Below are 26,641 nucleotides of genomic sequence, written 5' to 3'. Positions count from 1 at the left end.
AACTAGTGACTGCCAGGCAAAGAATCATGAGGATGAAGGGAAGACTGTGTGAACGGCCTCTTCAAACCACAAGGCACCGCCCACTTGCAAGACAGTTTTGAGGAGGCGCCAGGCAGCAAGAGGAACCCAGACTTGGGGTCTCAAGGAAGGCCAGCAGTATCCCCAGTGGCTGTCCAGCGCCTCTTCCTGACCAGGGCTTTACTGCACTCCAGGCAGCCCCTTGCCCTGCTGGCCAGGGGTGAAACGCTGAGCTGAAACAGGTCAACTCCTGCCGACTGACCCCACTTCTGCCTGCCTTACGGAACTACCCAGAATCATCCCAGCCCCTTGGGCCTGCCCTCTCAGTGTTTGCAAACATCTCTCAATTCTCCCTTTTTTAGGCCAAGGGCCTCAATTCGTTCCAGGGTTCCTTGCAGAGTCCAGACTGTCTAGAACCCCAGCTGCTCTCCTCTGGGCACCTTGTGTGTTGGAGAAACCCCCCAGAGAGGGGAACAGTGCCCGGACCAAAAGCCCTCAGGCTCACCTGACCAAGACACTGGCACGAAACCATCTCCTCTCCTGGCTCTACTCTGAAAACTTCTATCATTCAGCCCAGGACAAAATTTGCTTTTCCAGCAAACCTATCTCACTACAAGTTATTTTTTGAGCTTCAAGTCAACCAAACTGTCCTTTTTCTCACCCAGTTTACAGTCCCTACTTAATGCTCAGATAGGTGATGTTTTACAGGGAGGAACTACGTCGTCTGGACCCAAAGCTAGTCCTCCCACCTGGGCACTCAGCCCCTCGGGAGCAGGCTGTCAACAGTCATGTCAGGGGAAAGGAGACGCAAGACAAAAGGACATTATTACGGTGCTTTTTCCGTTTTTCTTTTTGCACAAAAACAGTCCATTTATTCAAGTGTTCTCCAGCACAAGTACATTAGAAAGGAGCTTTATTATATTCTTCTGGGCACAAAAAAAATGTGATGAAGGCGGAACTGACAGACTTTCTACATCTGCTGTACGCACTGACCTCTTTAATTTCATAAACAGCTATGTCACGAGCATCACTTACACAGAGATACAACAGAACACCGGGGGGCGGGGGGACCCCCTCAGGGCCCTCGCACACGCGCCCCTCCCTGGATGTCCCAGAACCAGACTGTGAAATGTACATTATTATTGTCAATAAATAGAGAAGCAACCCTAAAAAAATACAGTGGTGAAAGGATGCTGGAACCAGGAAAAAAAAAAAGGAAAAAAAAAGGAAAAAAGAGGAACTGAAGAAAAAGGAAAGAGGGGTGGGAGGGAAGGATCTGGGGAGTAAGTCCTGCATTTAGCTGCGTGGAATGTGGAGTAAAGTGCTCTGCCGCCGGGGTCAAAGCGAAATCGTCTGTAACAGTAAAAGTTATTACCAAGTCAGCTACGGAGTTTATTCTTCAGTATGAATACATGATTTCCCACAAATAAGTAAGCACCCGCTACTTCAATGCCTCAGCTAAAACACATGAAATCGCTCATTTAGTTTTCAAGTACAAAGTTAAAATGCCTTTTTAATAATAATATATCAGAGTAAAATAATAGTCTCTTTTAAACTCCACTACAAGAAAACAAAACAAACAGTCATTGTCCAGACAGCAGACTTAATTTAACAATATATATTTTTAATAAAATGTTTTAGCACCTTGTTGAGTCACCTCCTCCCTCTGCGTATTCTAAGGAATTTCGGCATTTTTGTTGTTGGTTGAATTCTAGGGCTGTGCAACCAAATCAGTCTGTGAAGCAAAATGGGACTCAGGTGGTGCTTTCGATCCCTGCTCATCTCCTCAGGCACGGGACTGAGGCCGCCGCAGTGGGGTTCAAGAAAACTGCCCTCCCACGGCCCTCGGGTGGAGCAGACTGGGGGAGTTTTCCAGTTAGTGGAGTTAACAGGAGTCCACCGGCCTCTGTTTGGGCAATTTAGCCAGTCATGACTAGCAAAGGAACTTTCCATCCTTGTCCTCACTGCTTTTTCCCTGCTTGTGTCTCCCTCCCCCAAAACTCCACTGCCTGGGGTCAGGGATAAGCAACAGGTCACCAACCAAAGCCGGCCTGCGCTGAAACACACAGGTGCACGAGGGGCTGCGGCCTCCCAAAGACCCCAGCCTTCCCCGACCAAAACGTAAAGGTTCGAGAGCTTCTGCTAGCACAGTGGAGTCCATCCTTTAAATTAATCTCTTCTCTCTCCTCCTAGATCCTCCGAACACTTGTAGTCAATCCCTGCCTCGAGAGAGAGAACGGCCGGGAGGGCCACGCTAGCTCCAGCCAGCTCTCCACAACACCCTTCCCATCCTGGGGTCGGGGAAAGGCTTCAGCTGCTCCCTGCCAGACGGCAGGACAACTCCAGTGTCGCCTCTAATCACAAGCACTGGGAGCAATCAGACTAGACAATGCCCGATGACAAATCCAGACTCATCACCTCCTGGGATCAAAATGGGGCCCGGCTAGAAACTCAGTGCTCACCAGAATCTTGGCTCTGCTGGTCCCCTGACCAAACGAAACAGCCAGCCCTCTTCAGATTACAGTGCCAGGCAGGCACCAGGGCCCAAGCCACAACTCGAGGGGCCTCCTGCAAGTTTCCTGAAAATGACACCTCTGAAAGACACCAGGGCCACAGCAACTCCGCACCAAGTCGAACAGCAACAGGAATTCAAAGCCGCCTCCAGGATCCACTTTATGCATACTTACATAATCAAAGATATGAAGACCGCTGACTGCAGTTTTCCTGTAGGACATTTCCCAGATGGCTCTGCTGAAATATTCCTTCCCTTGCTCCTGTTACAGACCTTCCTGTGCTGGAGATGGTGAGTTATTCCCCTCCAGGCTTCCCCAGAGCTGCCAGCTGAGCAGTAAGTAAGGGGAGCCGGCCCTCATGGAACCAGTTCAACGGGCAACAGCCTTACTGCCTGCTGGGTCTGCCTGTCCCAGTCCTCACCCTAGCGACTCACCAAAACTCACACGGGCATCTCACCAGCCAACCACTCCCAGGCCTGTCTCAAAAGCTAAGAGGTCCTGGATGATCTTTTGGGAAGTTTGCTTTCTAGTAGAATGTTCAATAGCAGGAAGGTTCTGGGCTCTAGAGAGAAAAACAGATAGTAACACATCCATGTCGTCAGCTGCCGACAGAAGCACCCCGCCCCCCCTCTAATCCTCACCTGCAGCTCCCCTAGCCTGTCGTTCTCCAGCCAGTCCCGTGGGGAGGGGGGTTAGCACCAGCCAGCTCGAGGCCCACGGGGCTCAGCAGCCACCTGCTGGGGACTAAGTTCCTCCTCAAGCAGGAGACCAAGGGCTCTTCGACCTGGCATGAGCCCCCGCTACCTCCCGCAGACCGGAGCCACAGATCTTTGGCACCACGCCTCACTTGGCACCTGCAGTTAAGTAGGGAGGCATCCTCCTCAGTTCCTAGAAGCCCTCCTTTCCAGGGGTAAATGGGCCGGCTCTTTACAAAGAAAATCCCGCTGGCGACACACTCCAGAATTTCCCCTAGGCTGCCTTGGTTTCTCCTGCTCCAAGGCCTCTACCCTCAGCCTCACCCACAGCAAGTGTAATGATCCCCCACACCTTAATCTTCACACAACCCTACCTCAGCCTGTCGAAGCACAGCTCCCCTCCAGAAGGTGACCCGATACCTGGCCCCCAGGGTTGGAAGCAGATTGTTAAGGGCACCCCAGCATGGCCATGTTGGCACATTCCCAAGGTCCCCTGCACTCTACCAAGTTCTACCCATAGGTTGGGCTGGAAGAAACGCTGGTGATTAACTCTCATCCGTGCGAGGGGGCAGCTGGCCCGTTCTGGGCCCAGTCAGGTTGCTAGATTGGGAGAAACAAGCGCTCTGAAGTATCAGCCACAACAACCAGGCCTCCTGGGAGCAAGCTGGCCAGCCCACGCTAATCCCTCAGGCTTGCCACACATCCTTGGCTACCAAGTTTCTTCCCCACACCAGCCCTTGGGTGGAGCTTTCGCTACTAAGAAAGGCAAACTCCTTCACTTAAGCAGTGGACAAAAGGCCTAGGAGAGCCATGAGAGCTGGAAAGTCCTTTTGCAGAGGAAGGCCCACGGGGACACTGTCCTGACACCAGGGCTGGGAAGACCGCAGCGATGGCCGGCGGGGGAGGGAGCACCTGGGACTGCCTGAGGCAGCCCTCCTCCCCGCAGCCCTCCTGGAGTGGTGCTGGTGGACTCCAGGCCAGGAAGATGGAGCCTGGCTGGAGGAGGAGGGGACAGGCGAGCACCACAGTTAGGTACAGAGACTCCAACGAGGGAGGGGCAGAGGGATCCTCCCTCCTAGCTGCTCCAGCCCCACGAGGGTCCAGCATCACCACCTGCCATCACGTCACAGAGCTGGCAGGAAGCAACTGGATGTGATCTTAAAAACCAATCCAACAAGGAAATGAGTAGCTTGGGGTCCAGAACTAAGCACCCCTAAAAGGAGTGGGAGACTGCGGCCACCGGCTATGAGCTTACTCCTGAGCAATGAGCGAGGGATTCAAAGCCTTGGTTTAGTTTTGTCACCAATTACTAATTTGCTTTATTCAAAAGATGAGGTTTGCTGTCCCATTTCTTTCCAATGGAAGCCCCCTGGCCAAGACAGACCTGGATGTCAATTTCATTTTGGTTGGGGGAGAATAGGTAGGGGGAGTTGAGGGCTGACTTTACTGGTGCCTAGAGTTGCAGGTCAGTATCACAGGTTGCTAACAGAAGAATCTTTTGACATCACCAGGGGCAAAAGAGATAGAACGCTACCTGCTAGAGGAGAGCACCTGCTAAAATGAAACCTCCTCCTTTTCCTGCCTTCAGCACCTAGCAACTTCTGGGATTGACAGTCTACCTGCAATCAGGGCAACAGAGGTAAAGAGCTGCAGGGCCGACTCCACAAAGTCCTGAATCCTGGGGAGAATCGCGCTGGGAGCTCCCTGGCTGTGTGTGAGTGAGTGCATTTATTATGCATCGGTAGAGAAATATGTTCCTGTGTATGTGTGTGGAATTGATTGATTGGTGTGGGGCTTATGTCTGCATGGGGTCTGAGGATCAGCATTCTGAGTCCCCTTCCCCCACTCCCCACTACATAATATTTCTTATACATGACCCTATCTATGTATTTATATAGCGCCTATCACCATAGGCCCTATCTTTCTAGGGATGCGAACTTGGGACCATGTGCTTGACAGCACACCTCCCAGCCCTGCCAGTCCCAGGAGGTGCCATCCCCCCTCCCATTATAAAATATATATCTCTATATGCCACATATCTACACCCCATCTATCCAGGCAAGCATCTGCCCATTGGCCCTCACCCCGGAGCCACCAATGCTGTCCCTGCCTACCGTCAACGCCAGGCTGCCCGCCTCGGTAGGAAGTGGAACCAAGTGTCTGCACTTGGGGCTCCAGGTGCTGCCGACGCGAGGTAAGGGGACAGCTATCATCAGACCAAGTACTAGAAAAGAAATACACACCACTCCAACCACACACACGCGGAGAGAGATGCCCGGCCCTCCCTCCAGCCCTGACACACATGACTTGAGAGGAGGGGAAGTAGAAGAGAAGAGGGACGCGCCGGAAGGCCGGCCTTGGGGGGACTCCCCAGTTGCCCAGCTGTTGCTGCGCCCGGTGGCCCACCTGGCCCGAGGGGTAGGGAGCCAGGGCACCAGGGCCACCACTAACTTAGAAGCACCCTGCTCCCCGCACCTTGGTTTGAAACCTAAAGGGAGGGGGGGTTGGGTTTTCGTTTTCTTAAAGAAAATCTGAAAACAAACATAATTATAACCAGAACCATAAGAATAATTATAACAAAAGGTGTCATCAGCCTCCCAGTATAAAACTGCAGCCTTTGGAGATGACCAAAAACATCACATTCCAGGGGCCGGAAGCCGCCTTGTGCACAGAGGGTGGATGGTGGGGGCCTCATAAAAGAACACACAAAAGGCGACTTAGACAGGAAAGCACCAGTACGTTTTGTATGTTTTTTTATTTGCTCCAGGTGGGGCTTGAACTGTCACTTTCCCCGCACTCTGGATCACCTCTGATCCCACCACAAGGAGCCCTCGAATCGGCTAATGTGAGAAATTGGGAATGAGACCCCTTAGCCTGCCATCTTGCCGAGGGAGTCTCCTTTTCGAAAAAAATCAAAAGGTTATTGCGTGAGCCTGGATGAATTCCACCTCAGCTTTCCACCGTCCCGACCACTTCATCTTACCACCCCCCTTTTTGGCAGGGAGAAATGGGAGGATGCTGTTCCCACATTCTCCTCTTTCACCTTGTTAAACACCAAGGGGAAAAGAACCCACATGACAATGATCCACCTTCAAGCTGTCTCCCTCTCTCCATCCTCAGTTAAAACCCTTTGCACATAAGGCAACGTGGAAGCTGATGTTTTTACTCATCTCGCTGTTTTAAAGCACCATTATGAAGTCAGGTTGTACAGTAGTTAACAGTACCTTTTATATATATATCTCATATCTATCATATATATATAAACTGTAAACAAGAGGTAACAGCGGCTTCTAGAAACTGATTTTCTTCAAGGTTTCCTGTGTGGTAGGCACCTGAAATACTGTATAAAAGGGTCTTGTATGGTGGTCTCGTCTCCCTACTGCTGCTGGGTTCTGTTCTGCATGACCAGGAATGGTGCTGGCAAGACAGCTCAGTGGCTGGGAGGGAATTCTGCCGCCTGAGTGTCTCTATTTTCTGTCCCCTGCTTGTGCTCCTATCTGATCAGGCTAGAGACAACAACAAAAAAGATATATAGTAAAAAAAAAAAAAAAAATCCAATATATAGATTTTTATAGTATTTCCTTTTTTCCTCTCTCTCATCTTTCCTCTGCAAGGTATTGTTACTATTTTCTGTTACTGACTTTTGCTGTAATAAACCCTCTTGTTTCAGTCACAGCAAGAAACAAAAACCCAAACAAACAGAAAACCCCTCTAAAAAGAGTAGAAAACAAAATGTTTGACCAAAAAAAAAGGGTGGGGGAGATTGGTTTTGTTTTTAAATAGGACTGAAGGTTAACATTGAAAAACCAGGAGATGATGTCCAACCCTTTTGCAAGGCAAAGCCCTCCGGTATCTCCGCTTCTGTGGTTTTGTTTTAAATTCCTTTTTCTCTTCTGGGTGCTGATACTTCTCTCCATCCTCATGTTCTTGGTGTTTTGTTGTGTTTTATTTTTTTTGTTTGTTTGTTTAAACTTCTGTCACTACCTCAGTTTGCCCTCATGTCCCTTACACACAAGCAAAATATTCCTTCAGTGGAGCGAAGAGGTGGCGGATGACCGGCACGCTCCATGACCGGCCCAGCAGTCTCTGCCTCGCCAAGCGGCTCATGTTGGAGACGTCGGTATAGTGGACAGGGAAGCCAAATACCCTGGGGAGAAAAGGCAGAAAGGGCAGGGGTGAGCGCTGGCCTGTGTGGCTCTGCTGAACCTTCCGTCCTTTACAACCAACTCAAGCCTCGGGCACCCGGCTACTTTCTGTGGAGTTGAAGGTAAGTACAGGCAAACCTTGCTTCATTGCGCTTCGCACACATTACACTTTTTACACACTGAAGGTCTGTGGCAACCATGTGTCAAGCAAGTCTATCGGCGCCATTTTTCCCCAACAGGATTTGCTCACTTTGTGTCTCTTGTGTCACATTTTGGAATTCTCACAATATTTCAGATTTTTTCATTATTATCATATTTGTTATGGTGATCTGTGATCAGTGATCTTTGATGTTACTGTTGTAATTGTTTAGGGGCACCACAAATCACGCCCATATGAGACAGCGAACTTAATCGATAAACGTTGTGTGTTTTCTGACTGCTCCACCAACTGGCCGTTCCCCCGTCTCCCTCTCCTCCGGCCTCCCTATGCCCTGAGACACAACGATACTGAAATCAGACCAGTTAATAATCCTGCAATGGCCTCTAAGTGTTCACCTGAAAGGAAGAGTCGCACGTCTCTCATTTTAAATCAAAAGCTAGAAACGATTAAGCTTAGTGAGGAGGGCACGCTGAAGGCCGAGACAGGCTGAAAGCTGGGCCTCTTATATCAAACACTTAGCCAAGTTGTGAATGCAAAGGAAAAGTTCTTGAAGGAAATTAAAAGTGCTACTCCAGGGAACACACGAATGATAAGAAAGCGAAACAGCCTTATTGCTAATATGGAGAAAGTTTTAGTGGTCTGCATAGAAGATCCAACAAGCCACAATGCTCCCTTAAGACAAAGCCGAATCCAGAGCAAGACCCTAACTCTCTTCAATTCTATGAAGTCTGAGAGAGGTGAGGAAGCTGCAGAAGGAAAGTCTGAAGCCAGCAAAGGTCGGTTCATTAGGTTTAAGGAAAGAAGCCATCTCCATGACATAAAAGTGCAAGGTGAGGGAGCAAGCGGTGATTGTAGAAGCTGCAGCAAGTTATCCAGAAGATCCAGCTGAGATAACGAACGAAGGCGGCTGCACTAAACAACAGATTATCAATGTGGACAAAACAGCCTTATAATGGAAGATGATGCCATCTAGGACTTTCAGAGCTGGAGAGAAGTCAATGCCTGGCTTCAAAGCTTCAAAGGACAGGCTGACTCTTGTTAGGGGCTAATGCAACTGGTAACTTTAAGTTGAAGCAAATGCTCATTTACCATTCTGAAAAGACTAAGGTCCTTTAAGAACTATGCTAAACCTACTTTGCCCGTGGAACAACACAGACAAAACGGAACAACCAAGCCTGGATGACGGCACATCTGTTTACAACATGGTTTATGAATATTTTAAGCCAGTTGTTGAGACCTACTGCTCAGAAAAAAGATTCCTCTTAAAATATTACGGCTCATTGACAATGCACCTGGTCATCCAAGAGCTGATGGAGATATACAGTGTGATTAATGTTTTCATGCCTACCAACATTAAATCTATGAAGAAGGACCTGGCCACCCATTTCCGAAAAAAACCGGCTATGAAAACCCTAGAAATAGCAGCAGAGCATTGTCTGATATAGCACAGAAAGATGAGAGGACGGCGCAAAAAGACTGAGCAGGGTTCCTCTCTACTGTACACAGGGTCACTAGGAGTTGGAGTCAACTCGATGGCATTAACAATGAAACACAACATCCATTCTGCAGCCCATGGCTCAAGGAGTAATTTCAACTTTCAAGTCTTATTAGTTAAGAAATACATCTCATAAGGCGATAGCTGCCATAGATGATGATTCCTCTGATGGATATGAGCAAAGTAAATCCAAAACCTTCTGGGAAGGATTCACCATTCCAGAGGCCATTAAGAACACCTGTGATTCATGGAAAGAGGTCAAAATATCAACATTAACAGGAGTTTGGAGGAAGTTGATTCCAACACTTGTGGATGACTTTGAGGGGTTCAAGACTTCAGTGGAGGAAGTAACTGCAGATGTGGTGGAAACAGCAAGAGTTAGAAGTGGAACCTGAAGATGTGACTGAATTGCTGTCATCTCATGATAAAAGTAGAATGGATGAGGAGTTGCAAAGAACGTGGTTTCTGGAGAAGGAATCTACTCCTGGTGAAGATGCTGTGAAGATTATTGAAATGACAACAAAGTATTTAGAATATTACATCAACTTAGTTGATAAAGCAGAGGCAGAGTTTGAGAGGATTGACTCCAATTTTGAAAGAAGTTCTACCGTGGGTAAATGAACAGCATGGCATTGCTATAGAGAAATCATTTGAGAAAGGAAGAGTCAGTTGATACGGCAAACTTCATTGCTATCTTATTTTAGGAAATTGCCACAGCCACCCCAACCTTCAGCAACCACCACCCTGATCAGTCAGCAGCCATCAACATCAAGGCAAGTCCCTCCACCAGCAAAAGGTTACGACTCACTGAAGGCTCAGATATGGTTAGCATTTTTACCAATAAAGTATTAGACATAACGCTATTGCACACTTACTAGACTACTATCACGTAAACATAACTTTTACATGCACTGGGAAACCAAAAAATTTGCGTGACTCGCTTTACTGCAGTGGCCTGGAACAGACCCTGCAATATCTCCGAGGTATGCCTGTAACACAGTCACTGCCTGGAGACTTACCATACAGTAGAGGCAAAGTTAGTATTTGTGAAAGACACCTCCAAGACATGCTCCACCAGAGACTTGGATCCACAGTGGGTATCTGAAGTCTGTATGTAATAAATATCCATCCCTAGCATCTTCTCCATGAGGAGCGAAAACTTTACAAAGGAGCTGAACGCCTGCCTGACTTCAGAAGTTCCAGGGGTTCCTAATTGCTCTGGCTGTGTAATCGGTCTCTTTGTCTGACTACATTGCAGTTACACCAAGAATGAGAAGGCAATCTAGCCCATGAGTCCAGTTTGCACCAAATCAGGATGCTCAGGCTGTAAGGCCCACCTGTTCCTACACTGTCCTTGTTTGAAAGGTACCCAAAATTAGCAGCACGAGTTAAGGAAGCTCCTGCAGCTGCAATGTTTCCTTGGACTTCAGCAGGACCTCTGGGAGCCAAGGCATCGTGGAGTGTTTCCTAGACAACTCTTACTTTGGGACCAGCCTTACAATGCACAGGAGTCCTCCTCAAGAATCTGCCCCGTGGGGAAATGCTTGGGAAAACCCACTGCTCACATGGTATCTGTGGAAGAGACGAGCCTGGCCAGGAGAGGCAGAGATCCCTCCCTCGAGCACAGCAATCAGAAGACACCACACACCCCCATGACACCAGCACATGGCCTTGGGTACCTTTCCATTTCAGTGCACCATAAGATGTCCTCTTTCTCATTCATGAAGACGGGGAAATGCTGGTCTTTGCCCTGCTTTATGGAGTTCGACCTAGTAGTAATGGTCCTCACTTTGCTGAACTAGAAAACAAGGAAAGGAAAAGAGGAATGAGCACTCATTCGCTGGTCATGCATCTACCGCGTGTGCCAGGCACTTGCCAGGGACTGGTGAGTCGAACACTGACAAGGCCTGGTCCATCCAGGGGCCAGGGTCAGTAGGGAGCCTCTGCAGACCCCACTGTCTTGCTCTTCTTCCCACTCTGAGGTCACCCGGCCATCCTTAGTCCAATTCCACTGGCCGAGGACTTGAGAGGTAGCAGCTTGAGGCAATGTCCTTCTTAAGTCTTCTAAGACTTGGTTCTTTCACAGGTGTAGTGATTTGCAGGTAAAAGGATGGCAAATTACTCAGGGGCTTGAAGACACTGCTGGGGTGCCAGCAGTCCCGAATGGAATTTCTCCAGGGAGAAACGAAGCTTCCACATCACAGGAGAAATCTCTGCTCTGAAGGCTTGTGCAATAGGTCCTGGCCAAAAAATTTAAAGGCCCTAGCAGATCCAGGGACCTTGGCAAAGACTTCTATTGTCTGCCTCCCACAGGACTAGTAGGCGATGATCAACGAGGAAGGGCTTCAAGGCCAGCAAGCATTTCTGATCTCTCCCTGTCCTCCAGGCTTTCCCCTAGGCCCTCCCCTCTGGCCAACTGGGTACAGGACCCCGTGCGACCTCCTCAATTGCTGTGCCCATAGGGCCCTAGAGGGCACGTGGGATGCAGCCCTGGGGGCTGCTCCAGCTCATCCTGCCCTCTGCCCTTGCCCCTGACCCCACAGTAGAGACCTTTGGCCCTGGGGCTGACCTTGGCTATTCTGCCATGCTCCAGACACTCCTGCAGCTCCAGCTTATCATTCACAGTGGATGCCAACGGCCTAGGAGGCAGAAGAGAGAAGGTAACAGCAGAAACCAGGAGAACACCAGGGACGCACCCAGCAGCTATCTGATTAACACGGGAAAGCAAAAGAGGACCTCTGTCACCCACACATGTTGTAAACTCCTTCAAACTCCCCCAAAACACATGCACACCCACTGCAGCCATCCATGGACACAAATCCACAAAGCACTAACCCTTAAAGGTAAATTCAAAAGTGGTCTCAAACTACAAACACGCAGAGAACGCCAGCCCAGAAGGGGAGAAATCCAATTATTTTTATATCAGTTATTTTAAAATATAGTGAGTTTCAAAAGTATCCACCATAAAGCAAGCTTTGGGCGTGACAGAATGTTCTGTATCTTGACTATGGTGATGGTTACATGGGTGTGTAGACTGGATGAAATTCACTGACCTTCTGCGCAGGCCCTGGAAGACTAAAATTCTGTGGTAATCAACATGTCACTTCTCAAGAAGGCAGACCAGATCACTGAACATCACCTTTGCCACTGGCCTTTAATGAAGGTTTTTTTTTTTTTTTTGAGGAACATTAGCCCTGAGCTAACATCTGTGCCCATCTTCCTCTATTTTATACATGGGACACCTGCCACAGCATGGCTTGATAAGCAGTGTATAGGTCCGCACCTGGGATCCGAAATCAGCGAACCCTGGGCCGCCAAAGTGGGGCGCATGAACTTACCCACTGCGCCACCAGGCCAGCCCTAATGAAGGTTTCATGTAGCAGTCCACTATCTCAGCATGGGAAACGTGGGGACCCGCAGTCAAACCACGCCCCTCCCCACTCCTCCCTGTTTATGCACACACACACTCTACTCGGTCCCATGTGGTGCCTCTGCTCCTCTCGGAAGCTCAGGGTTCTACAATTTTAAGAGTTGGAAGAGGCAGGTGAGAGCAATCCTACAGGGCCAAGGTGTGTCAGGAGACACTGAGTTAGCGGCTCCATGAAAATACTGGACTACATAAGCCAGTCCATTTTTCCAATACACACACTCACCTTGGGAACTTCAGGGGGAAACTGAGACAGTTTTCAGGTCGGCTGCCCCACTGACCTGTCTCTTTCCCATCAACAAGCCCTCACAAGAGATGGCAACTTTGCCAAATGGGTCTGAGACTGGGGAAGCTCCTACGACTTCATGCTAATGGCAGAGAGGGAGATTAGACCACTGAGGCCAGATTAAATGATGTTTCCAATTTACAGGTATACCAAGGAGGTTTAAAATTCAGACTCCAACCTTCTGGAAAATATTTCCCTCATCATAGGATATCTAAACTGAGTGGATGTCACTCTGCTTTTCAACAGCTAACTCCCAACAAGAACTCCTTCCTCCTCATAGGCCTTTTTATAATGCAATCATTACACTGAAGAAAGGAGACCGTCCTCATTCCTGGATACTAAAATCTCTCTCTGTGTAACCTAAACGAACAACATCCTTCCAACAAAGGACCTGAAGCCAACAAAGCGTGTGGTTAATAAGTGAAGCAGGACTCTCCGACCTGCGTGGTGCTGCTTCAAGATTCCCTCTCCTGGAGCAGGATGTGGCCCGGCTGTGGGCACCACTCTCTCTTCCATCCCCAACTCCATCCTCCACAGCTTTGCCTCAGGATGCTAAGGACCAGCTGACTTAGATACATCACCGATGCAGGTGATGCATCACTGATGTAGGAGAACCAGCTCCAGAACTCAGCGGCGTGCTGGTTCTCCTTTTGTATGAGGAGTGCACTTTTAAAGGCCCTGCCCATTTTTGATCACCACTACTTGGTTTCTCAGGCAAGTATTTTCTAGGCCTGACTCCCTTTCTTCCTCAAGGAAAAGGAAACAGAAGAACAAGGCAGAGCAGCAAGCTGGTCAGCAGAAGAGGCTGGCCTGAGAGGTTCCACTCAGTGACCCTCCTCCTTAGGCCATCTTGCCGCTGCCCTGCCTGCAGACACCAACCCGTGGCCACCCCAGGCCCGGGAGTTCTCACCAACCTGTTCATACCAGGAAGGTTCCCCCAGAAGTAGCGGGCCCTGTGTGCGGCTGACACTTCTTTGGCATCAATCATCACAGGGTTGGACTATAAAATAGGAGAGAGATTAAGGATGAGCGAGAGGAATATTTAACAGTGCCAGGAAATTTTGTTAGTTTAGAGCCTTAAAGCCTCAAAAGCTCTTATTTCTCTCTCAGGAGGCCACACACCGGGACAGCCTGAAGCCTCTGGGAAAAGCCAGAATTAAACCTAGCTTCATTCCACCTGCTCTCACTGGAACATTCTAGACTAGCACAGCTCAACTGAACATTCTGTGATGATGGAAATGTTCTCTACACTAGCCCACTAGCTGCCGGTGGTTAATAAGTACTTGAAACGAGGCGAGTGTGGCTGAGGAATTTTAATGTTAATTTAAATACCATGCATGGCTGATAGCTACCATACTGGACCACACAGCACTAGCTCACCCAGAAGCTTTGAGAAAGTAAGTGCCAATGAATGTGGATGTGTTCACTGTACGTTCAAGATTATGAGCCAAATAGACACCTGCTCACATGTAAAGTTAGATGGCCAGCCTGAGGTGCTACTGACCCCAAGACTCAGGAGCATGGGCTCGAGCTCGCAGACTGCCCACCAGAGAACGCCTCTACTGTGGAAATCCTCTGTGCACAGCTCACACCTGGCTCAGAGCCCAGATGGGACCCATGTTATGGGGAATAAAATACCATATTTTCTTCCCAGGTACCATAATGCATCTGTCATGGTGCCAGGGAGGGAGGATAAGCCATTCTGGTCGAGGAAAAATTGATTTTGGTATCTCAAAGGATTCCCCAGCGAAACACCACACAGAACCCCAACTCCAGGAGATTGGCACCCCACCCTATTCACTAACAGTCAGGTCCTTAAATCCTGAGGCCCATACCCATACACCACCTCTTAGAGTGAGACCACGGGTTCCTTCCGGGGCGGGCCTCTAACAGTGCTTCCTCCCTGTCTAATTGGGAAACTCTGAGCTTCCCGAATAGGCCCCTTGCAAAGCAGAAGTCACCAGTCCCCAGCTCCACAATGCAGATGAGACAGCGATAAAGCAGCAGTCCAAGGTAGAAGCCATTAGTGAGCTGGCCAAACCAAGGTTGCTGGCTATACCTCGAGAAATCGCGAGATGTCCCTCTTGTCACTAACGCCCATGGCCACCACATTCTCAAAGAGCCAGAAGAAGGGGCGATCATCTCCCTCCTTGGGCCGCGCATCATGCAGGAGGCGGTAGAACTCAAAGAAGAGCCGGCCAGTGCCCTCTGAGAGGTCGGAAGAGAAAGCCATCAGCTGGGGCTGTCTGCACGAGACGGCGGTGTGGCTCGGGCTCGGGCTCGGGCTCGGGGAGGGCAAGGGAGGACAGGGTCGTTGGGAGTAGCCGTCCCAGGGCAGAAATATCCAAGTAGGAAACCTACGTGCGGAAGCACCAGCTCAGAAGGTGGCGGGGTGAGCATTGCACCTACCGTAGAGTCCCTTGCGGGCAGGATTGACGATGGAGAGATCATTGCAGGGACTGCCCCCAATCACCAGATCGAACGGGCCCCACTCCTGGATCTGGGAGGATAAAGGTAATGTGATGGGCCTGATGTCCGGGGACAGAGGCAGAAAGGAAGAGAGAAGTGATCTGTGAATTTGGCAAAAAGTTCTTCGGCATAGGAGAGAGGAGACCCAGCTGCTTTGTCCGCTCGCTACATGTACACACGCATACAGAGGACATAGATATGACATACACACACACTGTGCAGCCACAGGCAAGTCACTGAGGCTCTCTGGGCTCAGTTTCCTAGACAATCCAGTGCAGACAGCCGAACTCGATCATCTCTGAGGCCAGGAGGGAAACCAGTGTGCTCCCAGTAGGACAAGCAGCTGCTCAGTGGGAAGGCAGTCCAGGCTGGACAGCCGAACATGGAGGTACTTTGAGCTCTGCACACTTTGGGCAGTGTCTGGCCACCTGAACACCCTCCAAACACCCTTCAGCATTCCTGAGGGCCTACAGTTTCAGGGGTAGACACAGAAAACTGGAAGGGCAAAGGGTCATTTAGACAAGACCCCACCAGAAACGGAGGCTAGTAAAGCCGTCACCAGAAGTACTGGGGGGACAGGAACCTCACTGCACTTCAAAGCGCTCAACTGAAAGGGCCCTGACACTAGCCAGGGGGCAGCCCAGGCCTGCAAAGGCCAGTGCCCCAGTCCCGTTTTAGGCTGCCCATTACCTCCTGGAGACGAGGAGGAAAAAGGTAGAGGAGGAGGAAGAGAGGCTGGGAAATGGGAGGAGAGCAAAAGAGGAAATGAACAAAACGAAAGCGGGCCGGCGCTGCCCCCACCCCCAGGAGCTGAGCGCAAGGGATGGAGAGAAGGTGGACAGGCCCCCCGCACTGACATACATGCTTCTGCGTGACGCTGCGGACGTCCCCGACGTACATGATCTTCCCCTGGTGCCGCACCATGCCCACCGTGATGGAGTCTTCGCACACCTCCGAGGCGATGTAGCGATCCACCTGAATGCCCAAGTCCTTCAGCACCAGAAGCCCTGCGTCAGCCAGCAAAAAGCACTGTCACCAGGTCACCTCCCCGGCACCCTGGTCCTTGCAGGGGAGCTCTCTGGCCAGCTGGACACGTGGGTCAGCGATAGGCCCAAGCCTTACCCTGCCCAGAAAGCTGCAGGATCCTTCCAGATCAAACTGCAATATTGATAACAAGGACACTGAGGCCGTTTCATGCCTAGTTTGATCTACTTCGAGTCAAGGCCAGGAAAGGCTGACTGGACAGTAGCTGGTTTCAGGAACCAGGGAGAAGAGCAGTTGGCTTTGGATGGCCTTTCTTTGCCATTTCTATACTTTGCATATACTGGTCCTTCCTCACCCGTCGTCCCTGTTTCACCTCCTGCTGCAATTCCACCCATCCTTCAAGACTCAACACAATTGCCCCCTGCTCTAAATAATGCCCCACCCCACCCTGCAGCCCCCTGGAATCACCTCCCTGCCTCTATAAGCCCCCAGCACCCTGCATCTCTCTCCATCTCATCACAGCAGCGTGTATTCCTAGTTCAGCCCTTCTCTTGGGTTGCAAATGGTCATCAAGACAGAGTAGGAGGACTCATTCACATGTTTCCTCCCGTGCTAACTACACTCCCTCCCTCACCATGAACCCTCCACGAACGCTTGCTGAACTGAGACAAGGAAACAATGAGAACAGAGCCTGAGAGTGTCAAGAGAAACAGGGGACCGTGGCACCATCCCCATTGGTCCCCACAGACTCCCCACCGAGGAGCTTTTACAGCTTCTTGGGGTGTGGCCTGGTTTAGGAAGGCCTCAACGTTCCAGCCTGGGAAACCAAAGCTATAGATTAACCTCTCTAGGTTTATATAACATCAGCACTGAGCTGAGAACAGAAAACAAACATCTGGCCTGGGACGCCTTCCCCACCCTGGCCCTTTGGTCAAGGCCCCTGGGCTCTGACTGCCCAACTCCTTCTGGTCACGTGAAGACAAGTTCTGAGGGCTATTCCTTTCTTAAGAACTGAGGAGTGCTCAGCCTGGGGGCAGGGCAGAGGGCTGGATACAAGTCAGTGCAACCTTCCAGGAGAGCTTCTGGCAGGGTCAAGAACCACATGAAAAAAACAGTGCCTATACTGTGGCTCAGCACTTCCTAAAAGATAATGGTTTAAGTATATAAAGATGTATGTATAGGATGCTGGTCATAGCACTGCTCGTAATAGTGAAAAAAACAGTAAACAATCCAACAGAGAGCTCATTAAATAAATTATGGTACTTTCACTCACAGGGATCCTATGCAGCATTTACAAATAAAGAAGGAGCTCTACGTTGGTTTACATGAAAAAGTAATCATAAGATCATAAACAAAAAGGCAGGTTACAGCACAGTGTGCATTTGCTATCCTTTTATTTGTCTATCTATATATGATTATATAAACACACTCACATATATGCACAGAAAAAAATCTAAAAGGACATACACCAAAACACTAATTATAGGATTATGGATGATTTAAATATTCTTTAGATTCTCGTTTACAGTTTGTTTTTTACTGTGACTTACAATCAAATCACAACAGAACTGCCTATGTTTCTGTTTTGGTCGCTGAGCCTGTCCTTTGAGGCTTTGTGAAAATCTCCAATCATCTCTAACTATCTCTGTCCTCTGCAGCAGAGCCCCCCTCCCTTAAGAAATGTGCCCACCAGACAGGCTGGTTTACCACTGATTTTACTTTTCACTAAGCATAAAAGTTGCCTCTTTAAGCCACTACTTTAACAGCTGTAATGTTGATTATGGTTTGGTTTTGCCAGAGTTACACACACATGCGTGCCCCCAAGCAGAGCTCTCATGTCCCAGGACGAGGATGCCAGCACCTCTGGAGACCTGTGCCACTCTCACCTGTAGCAATTCCATCAAATAGTGACAGCACCCGGATGGGCTTCCTCTTCTCAGCTGGGACAGGTGGGTAAACCTTCGGAGGGTCCTAGGCAGTGAGCACAACAGGCCAGGTGAGTGTCCAGGAATGTTCTATAGCCCTGCACCCAGAGCTGGCCCTCCCGGCCAACTAGGGTCCCCTTGGCGGTGCAGACCTACACACTCCATGTGCGGCTCAGACACCTGTGCTCGTCGCCCAGGCCCCATGACCAAATGAAGCCCTCTCTCGTTGGCCGAGCCTGCCCTCTGGCTCTGCCAGGTAGCGAGTGAAAAGAGATGACCTAGGCCCAGCACTCACAAATTCCTGGTCGTGGTTATTGGCGAAGAACATCTGGAGCCGAGAGGGCCAGTCGTCCCGCCGCCGCAGCAGCCCGTAGGTGCCCTTGTGCCCACACATGTAGCAGTTCCAAGGGTCTTCCTTAATGGCTGCCTGGGCAGCCCCCGGCCCCACCAAGAGGTCCACACATTCCACGCAAAAGCACCTGGAAGGAAGCCCAGTGTGCAGAGAGGACTCTCAGCCCCAGGCCAGTCCTGGATGGAACACGGCTAGAGCCCCAGGGCAGGATGGCCAGTGCAAGCCGCAGTACCAGCCAAGGAGAGGGGAGGGCCGCTGCGGTCTGGGGGCCCCCTCACCTGCAGCAATTGTTGTTCCCGCACATGAGCACCTCACGCCCCCCACAGCAGATGGTGCAGTAGGACTGATAGCCGTCGTCATCGTACTGGTATGCGCACTCCAGGAAGCAGTTCTAGAGAGCAGGGTGGAGGGTCAGAGACCACCTGGCAGGACCCAGGACAGCCAGGGGGAAGGCAGGCTTTGAACTGCCTTGGAGAGTTCTCACCTTGGATCCCTGACTTAGCCCTGGAGACATGACTCCGCCATCTGTCCAGCCCAAACTACAGATCTGGGAAAGGGACAGCATGTCTCCCACCCCATGGCAGCGGACAGAACGTAGGGAGGCACAAGAGGAGGCCAGGGAGGGAGCTGCACCAGCCTGTGTCTTGCTGCAGCCCTGAGCTTTTCTCCTGGGGCCCCTGAGGCCACAGCCTGTCCTCCTGCCTTCACAGTGATGACTGTGACATTGTGAACCCACATCAGGGGACTAGAATGGGCTTTAGAGGGAATAAGAATCTTTTAGGAGAAAAGATAAAGGTAAGTCAAACTCTTGAAGCCCAAGGTCCCATTTTATCAGGACTCGGCTCCCAGAGCACACCTTGGAGTCAACCTCACAGCTACCCAGGGGCCGTCCTCCAAGCCCACGTAGGGAAGAAGGGGCAGTCAGCCAGGGGGTTGCCCCCAACAACGTCTCTGCTGGAGGCGCCCCTACCTTGCAGTTTTGGCACATTCCTCCGATGAAGAGAGGGTGTTCCAGGGTGACATTGAGGCTCCCACAAGAGATGCAAATGTCTGGAAAGCAGAGAAAGAGGAGTAAACGTCACCAAAGGGGCCCCCTCCCATCTTGGGTCAAAGCCTAGCTCTAGAAAAGCTACAAAGAAGGGGCGTGCTGGAGCAGCACCCAAAAAAGAAGGCAGAAAGGAGTCCGGGAGGTGCCCAGAGAACAGGGAGGCGTGTGGCTCCAATCTCGTAGCACTCATCTCTCAGAGCAGCAATGCTGCCATCCGGGAAAGGCATAACATAAGGACAAGAACCACCAACAAGAAAAGTCCTGACCCCGGGCTACTCTGGAGATAGTCCTGGCAGAGACCTTACCCTTAAGTCCTAGGTCCCTGCCCCCATTCCTCCTGACCCCGAGGGCCCCACGTTGGACACACCATCACTAGGCCAATGGTGACAGACATGAGATGCTGTGATGACCACTGAATGGGAGGTGAGTTAACATGAAGAGCCAAAAGGTCATCTTCAGGCAAGTTCAATCAAACTAAAGAGGGGCCACCCTTCTCTGACCCAAACCGTAATGACCAGCCCACGCCATTGATAGGAGAGTAAGACTCTGGCACCAGGAAGACAGATGTGTGTGTGAAGCAGGCTGGAGCTGGTGGGACATGCAGGACAGACCCGTCACAAGTACCAATGTTCCATGTCATTCAAACCTTTCTAAGTGCCCACGCTACTCTGTGTCAGCCACCATAGCAGGCGCCAAGCCCTCCTGTCTGCCACAGGGGAATAGACTCCTGACTCCCCAGGGAGTCAGTGCCCAGCTCTCTCGTCAGGACTCACCTTCGATGTTCCGGCACTTTTGCCGCACCTCGTACACGAGCCGCTCTGCAGAGGGGAGGAAAGCCCAGCATCAGAGGAGGCTGTGAGGGCCACACCCACTCCTCTGAAGCCACACTCGCCATGCCACTCGCACTCGCCATGCCACTCTCGACAGAGGGCCAACTACCTCTTGTGCGTTCGTCAATAATCTCCTTGACCTTGGGCTTCTCAGTTGTGCTCTTTCGGGGCTTTTTGGCTGGTGGGGGTGGTGCATAAGCAGCTGCCTCGGGTTCAACCCACATGTCTGTGTAAACTTCTTTGTAGGGGTTCTTCTCCTCTGGATCGGGAAAGTAGGTGCCGAGGTCACAGTTACCAGCCGATAAGGAACCCCAGCTCCCTCTCCCTTTCCTCTATTCCACCCACAGTGGGGTGCAACCTGGTCCCCAACTTGTTCGAGCTCCCGACTCTTCAGTGCCAGAAAGCCACTGGGGAGCAGGTTATTCTGAGTCCCCAAGTGGCGCTGCCCCTACCCTGACGCCAGTGAGAGGGAGACTGTGACCATTCCCGCTGGGCCCCTCGATGGAGGCCTTGGCAGCTCTCCCTAAGCATGGCTTTCCCAGCCCAGGGATGGAGCTGCCTGGCTGGCAGGGGTCCCAGGAGGCTGGGCTGGGCACCTGCATTTACCTTCTGGTGGCTCCAGGCCCTTGGGGCCAGAGGGCTGGAACCCTCCAAGGGCCCACTCAATCATCTGTTTGTTCTGCACCTCCACAGCCTTGGCAGTGTCGCTCTCATCGTTGTCATGGCATGCTGGGAACAGCTTCCCCGCCCGGCTGCTGGCCACCTGCAGGGCAACACGTGTGGGGAGGGTGTCAGCAAGGCTGCAGGGCAGACTCTAAGAGTAGTGAAGGTGGACTCAGGCAAGAGGTGGGAGAAGGTGCAAGAAGAGAGGACTGCAGGAGAACGTCCAAGAGGAGGAGTGCAAAGAGTGGTAAGTAAGGCGGGGAGAAAAGGAGTCCAAAGGGCCCTGCAGGCAGACCCTCTGCCCAGGCCTAAGCTCTGAACCCCAGCAGCTAGACCAACCAGTGGGCCCTGCCCTCTAAGCTCCCTCTCAGACTTCCTCAGAGGGGCACTCACCTGCAGGACTTCGTAGATGGCTTTGCGGTACATGGGCTGCTTGTTGTAGGTGGCCTGGTGGAAAGCACTGCAGAAGGAGCTCAGCGGCATCAGCTTCTCAACACACACCTGGAGGGACAACCACTGCCCTAATTTGCTCCTCTTTCTACACTCATCAAGCACCCACCGCGTGCCTGGCATTGTCAGGGGTTGGGGGCATTAAGACTCAGCCTCTGCCCTTGAGAGGACCAGATGCATCAATAAACAATTACATGATGCAAAGGAGTTGTCCAACCCAACAGTGGGGGAGGACCTGAATGCAAGCGGGAAAGGAATTCTGGGGACAAGGTTCCAGGAAGGCAAAAATTCGGCAAGCATCCTAGCTCTCTGAGTGCAAACTAATAATCTCTGGGACTTCTGCCACGCACACAAATGCAGAGTAGGGGCGAGCAGAGCCCTCTTCTACCACCCCAATTCCAAACCATGCCCCCAGCCAAAACCATAGGCCCTGGGGATCAAGAGCCCTTCCTCCCCCAGGCTACCACCAAACCCCGTAACTCACCACTGAGAACTTGCCGTCTCCGAACCACATGACCCAACGGGTGCCTTCAGCTGCTCGGCTCCGGCCCGTCATCCACCAAGACACAATCCGGCCTGGCCACCAGGAGAAGCCCCGCAGTTTCCCCCACACCAGCTCCCCAATGCCAAAGCCCCGGCCGTCCTGGAGCCCCAAGGAGCAGAAGTCATTACACGGTGGTCACGAGGCCCTGCCACCCTGATCCCCCCACGGCAACCCCAGCCCTGGGCATCTGAGGGTCAGGACAGCCAGGAGGGAGCTCCATTTGAATGGACCAAGACAGAGCAAAACCGGGGAGACGAAGAGGCCTGGGGTCAGGCGTAGAGAGGAGAGCAGGACAGGAGGAGCTGGCAGTGGAAGGACCCACTGGACGAGGCAGGTGAAGAAGCAAGCCGCTCACCTCGTACTCCGGTTCATCATCGGCTGCTTTGGTGACATTCTTGTCGCCAGCATCGGCCCCCACAGGCTCAGGTGTGGTGGCCACAGTGGGGGATGCAGGGTCAGTGGGCTGCTGCACAGCAGGAGGGCTGGCCTCCTCCACCTTCTGAGCCTCGCCCGAGCCCTGGTTTTCTTCCACAGCATTCATTACTGCAATCACCTTGGCTTTCTTCTCAGCCTGGGGAAACAAGGAACAGGAGTTACCTTGACCTCTCCAGGAATTAGCAAGGCCACCTGATGCTCAGTGGGCTCTTCTCAACTTCTCTGTGGTCTGGAGTGAGTGACGGAAGGTAAAGGGCTGGAGGAGAGAGGAGTCCTTCCCTCATCAACCCAACTAGCTTGCCACGGAAAACAGAAAGATCTGAAGTTGAGAGGTGAACTCAAATCATTTAAGCTCAATTCCAGCCTTCTCTTCTGCCTCCCTGGTCAAATCTTTCTCAATCTGTCAGCATTATCAGTTGCCCACGCTTCTGATATAAAAAGGTTAATCCTATTCAGATATTAATCATGCACCTGAGCTTAGGCACAGACCTTGGCTCCATCCTCTCCTCGCATGTCATACTTCCCAATCAAGAACTGGATCCTCTGGTCCTTTTTTCCACATTTTCCTGGGCAATCAACTCCTTCTATTCCTGGTCTTGGCTTCCAGACCACAATCCTGGTTCTGTTGTGATGTCTACTGATGATGAAATCCCTGCGCTGTGTTTAAAGAACACGTCTTCTTCCCCATCTGCTCAAACACCACAGAAAGCCCTGTAAGAGCTTGCCTGCTCCCTTGCTCACACGCCATTCTGGAGATCTTAGGATTACGTCCAATGTACACTCTGTTACCAGTTCTCCCCTTTTTTTCTACGTGCACCTTTCAGATCCATAAATACATTTATCCTTTCAACAACTATTTACTGAGCACACATTACAGGTCAGGCATCCTCTCTTCCATCCCACCAACAAAATAATTCAAACCCAATTATTCTCTCAGTTAGCAGCCTCCATCCTTTCACTGTCTCACACTCGTCTTTCAGGTATGACCCACATGCCCACTCCTTCTAAAAAATCTGCTCTTTTCCCATCTCCCTACAGAAGAGAATGAAATTGTTCATACTCAGCTCTGAGAACCATTCAATCTAACCTCACCCCAGCTACTGAATCTTGCACAGGTGGCCCTCAAACCCCATGGCTCTGCACCCATTTCCACCACACCAGACTCAGAGGGAAAAATCTCATCTTCAACATGCCATTCAACATGAGGCTTTCCCCAAGAGCTCAGAGCTGTGAATGCAAACCCATCCTCAACACTAAAAAAGAACATCAGAAAGCAACCTGGAGTGTAAGCGCTCTAGGCTGGAAGGCACAGCCTCTACATTCCTGTCTTAGTCTTGCAACTAATTAACAGCTGACTCTCGAGCAGCCCCTTCTCTTCTAAGTTGCTCAGAAGGCATTAAAAGTTGCTTAAAAAGAAATTTGAACTGAAGGATTTCTGTTAACCTTTTCTGACCAGTTTAAGAATCTGATATATGCATGTATCAAGAATTCCAAGAACTGTCCAAAGCCTGTCAATGGACCTTCAGATCCCAGAGTCCCCAGGCAGAGCCTTTAAGCTCAATGGTCTACTGTCTTGTAGATCCATTTTACTTCATTCAACCTTCAAGTCTTTCCACCCAACCACAGATCAAATCTGCTTCTGGTGGCGATTCTCAAAACACTGAGGATGGAAGTTCTAGTTCTTTCTTCGACAACAAATTCTAAAATGGGATAATATATCCTTTGCCCCCAGCCCACAATCAGCTGAGAATGAGCTCCCGGATCTGGAGGTGGAAGAATGCAGAGTAATTGCTCACCCCTCCCAAGCTCCACTCTCACCTGGTGGGGACTCTGCCTTGCCTTTCCTACTATCAATTACTACCACCTCCTCCCCCACAAGAAGCTGCAGTTGGTACACACTCCTCTCTGAGGAACAGGATTCTCTCCTGGACCCTTCAGGCAGGGCAGCGCCACCCCAGCACCAGATGCGCTCACGGCGCACAGTTAAATACCATGCCTAGCTGTCTCTGCTCCCTTCCCTCCACCATGCCTCCTCCAACTTCAGGTGTGGATGACTCATCAGGGCCAGGGTGCTGCCTTGGCTGACCCAAAGACCCCGTTTCCAGGGGTGATGAGGCCCCTCAGCCAGAACAAGGTGTGCCAGTGGTAGAGGGAAGGAGGAGGAGAGGAGCATTCCGAGGAGAGGAGCTGAAGTCACTCCCACAACAAGTAGCATCGGGTGGGTGCCGGGCTCCCCCTCCCCACTCCCCAGGCCTAGAAGGGAGTCGTGCCTGACACCACCCTCCTCACTCCCCCACAGCCCCTTTGTCTCTCTTCTCCACCCTTCTACAGTGAGCTCCTGAACATTATTCTGCCCCCACAACTTCCCCCAGCTTGTCAGATGCTGCTGCTGACGGCTGTTAAGCGCCCTCAACCCACTAGGTGCAGGAGAACACGCACCCAGCACGGTTTTGGCAGGCGGAGGAGGAAGGGGGCCTCCATCAGGACCAGACCAGCAGGGGTGGGGAAAGGAAGAAGGGGGTGGGTTAGCAGCAGGCGGCAAGAGGAAAGGGGAAGAAGGGGCAGAGACGGTGGCTGGGTGGGGGAGGGGCCTCATTAGAATAGTCAGCCTAGGGCAGTGTGGCAGAATGCCTTTTTTTCCACTTTCACTCCAACCCTGCTCCCCAGGCGAACAATAGGAGAAAGAGGGGTTAACTCAGGGCTCTGGCATTTGGGCTAAAGGCTCCTACTCCCAGCTCAGAAGGTTCCACCCCAGAGCGGCCAAGAGATTGGGCAGGATCAGGCAGACACTACACCCACCCCCCCATCACTGCGGCTCAAGGAAGCCGCTTCGCCTGGAGTTTGTCCAGCCTGGAAAGCCACTGGTAACTCCACGCTGGTGGAGGCAAGGCCTCGCCGTCAGTCCCATCTCCTTGGGCAGCTGTCCCGCCTCCACCTCCCTCTGTGACTCAGGCTGCTTCCGGTTCCAAAGGTCAGAGGTCTGGGAGCCCATATAGGACTCCCTGCTGGTGCTGGTGCAGTAAATCGCGGCTGTCCCAGGCACCTCTCCCATCACAGGCCGGCATCAGGCTGCCCCCTGCGGCACCCGCTGCTGCGCCACAGCCCCCTGTCAGGGTCGCACTGCTCCCTCCCACCCCAGCACCACTTCTTTCTGGGGACCTGCCCGGTTGCTCCCAGGGACACACAGGAGAGGAAACTGTCCCTCTCAAGAGGCCGAAAGGTTGGCATGGCATGAGGATAGTGTGGTCCACCAGCCAGGAACACAGGTCAGCAAGGAAATGCCAACCACCCATCTGCCAGCAAGCTCAGCAGAAATACTGCTTCCAGCCCAACTCCTGGTCTCCCAGCTCCACTCGCTGGGGCCTGCCCCCCAGTCTTCATTGACCATTGCCCCAGGCTCCCACGCAGGGGCTGCTCTTCCTGGCCCCTGAACCACCAGGTCCCACCTGAGCGCTAGGAGGAGTGGGGCTTGGGGCTCCTGAGGAGGGAGTGGGTGGGACAGCAGTAACTCAGCATCTCCAGAACTCAGGCCAGGCAGAGGAGCCAGCTCCTGCGGGCCGGGGAGGCATACTTGACTCTTCTCAAACCCAGAGATCCTCCCACCGGCCCCTGCCGCCTCCCCGCCCCCAGCCTCCCCAGGGCTCCGTCCAGGAACCTACCCATAAGGCCAGGTGCAGCCCCTCTGTGGTCCGGCTCAGGTGTGAGCCCCGGCCCTGAAGCTCTGTAAGTAGCTGCCCGTCTGGGGGGAGGGGAAGGGGGCGATGGGGCTGGGGGCGGAGGGGGCCAGAGAGAGGGGGAGGGGGGAGGTGGGGGGGAGGGATTGAACATTTTCTTTGTCTAGAACTCCAGGTCACGTGGGCCCCGCTGGAGTGCCTGGTTGGCTGCGAGCGGGCCGGGGGAGGGGGCCGGCTCTCAGACGCTGGCAGTGGGCCAGCCCCTCTCCTCCGGTCCGAGGGGCGCGGGCCGGCGCTGGGGCCTGGGGGCGCGGCTGGGCCTCCGCCGGTTCCCAGGGCCCCGCCCAGGCCAGGCCGGAGGCGGTGCCCGCCCCCTCCTCCCGGGCGGTCCTTCCCCGCCCCTCTCCCCCAACTCTGCGAGGTTCGTGCGGAGCCGGGGAGCCCGTGGGCAGCCGAGGAAGGAAAGGAGGGGACCGGGAGGGAAGGGGTGCTCTCCAGCTGCGGAGGTAAGCTGGGGGCGCTGGGAGA

General features: G+C 52.1%; 1 protein-coding gene across 16 annotated transcripts in view; it reads right to left on the bottom strand.

Annotated features, from left to right (window-relative positions):
- The window catches only part of DNMT3A (DNA methyltransferase 3 alpha), a 129,003-nt gene that overhangs the window by 23,242 nt on the left and 79,120 nt on the right, over nt 1–26,641 (bottom strand). For 10 of the 16 annotated variants that reach the window (XM_070573102.1, XM_070573106.1, XM_070573108.1 and 7 more), the window contains 17 exons: nt 22,360–22,575; nt 21,945–22,103; nt 21,404–21,511; nt 20,954–21,110; nt 20,457–20,606; nt 20,291–20,335; nt 19,440–19,519; nt 18,748–18,860; nt 18,413–18,596; nt 18,079–18,163; nt 16,070–16,215; nt 15,149–15,239; nt 14,799–14,947; nt 13,654–13,739; nt 11,596–11,665; nt 10,706–10,824; nt 854–7,373 (listed from right to left, as the gene is read on the bottom strand). In XM_070573102.1, the coding sequence (XP_070429203.1) occupies nt 7,232–7,373; nt 10,706–10,824; nt 11,596–11,665; nt 13,654–13,739; nt 14,799–14,947; nt 15,149–15,239; nt 16,070–16,215; nt 18,079–18,163; nt 18,413–18,596; nt 18,748–18,860; nt 19,440–19,519; nt 20,291–20,335; nt 20,457–20,606; nt 20,954–21,110; nt 21,404–21,511; nt 21,945–22,103; nt 22,360–22,575 (2,100 nt within the window). In that variant the 3' untranslated portion in view covers nt 854–7,231. Of the gene's footprint in view, nt 1–853; nt 7,374–10,705; nt 10,825–11,595; nt 11,666–13,653; nt 13,740–14,798; nt 14,948–15,148; nt 15,240–16,069; nt 16,216–18,078; nt 18,164–18,412; nt 18,597–18,747; nt 18,861–19,439; nt 19,520–20,290; nt 20,336–20,456; nt 20,607–20,953; nt 21,111–21,403; nt 21,512–21,944; nt 22,104–22,359; nt 22,576–25,238; nt 25,373–26,098; nt 26,456–26,641 lie in introns of those variants that run through there. The other 6 variants (XR_011526189.1, XR_011526190.1, XR_011526191.1 and 3 more) reach the window with 3 other exon arrangements.

This window comes from Equus przewalskii, chromosome 14 (assembly GCF_037783145.1).
Source record: "Equus przewalskii isolate Varuska chromosome 14, EquPr2, whole genome shotgun sequence".
Taxonomy (NCBI): Eukaryota; Metazoa; Chordata; class Mammalia; order Perissodactyla; family Equidae; genus Equus; species Equus przewalskii.
This window is presented reverse-complemented; position numbering and strand designations above follow the sequence as displayed.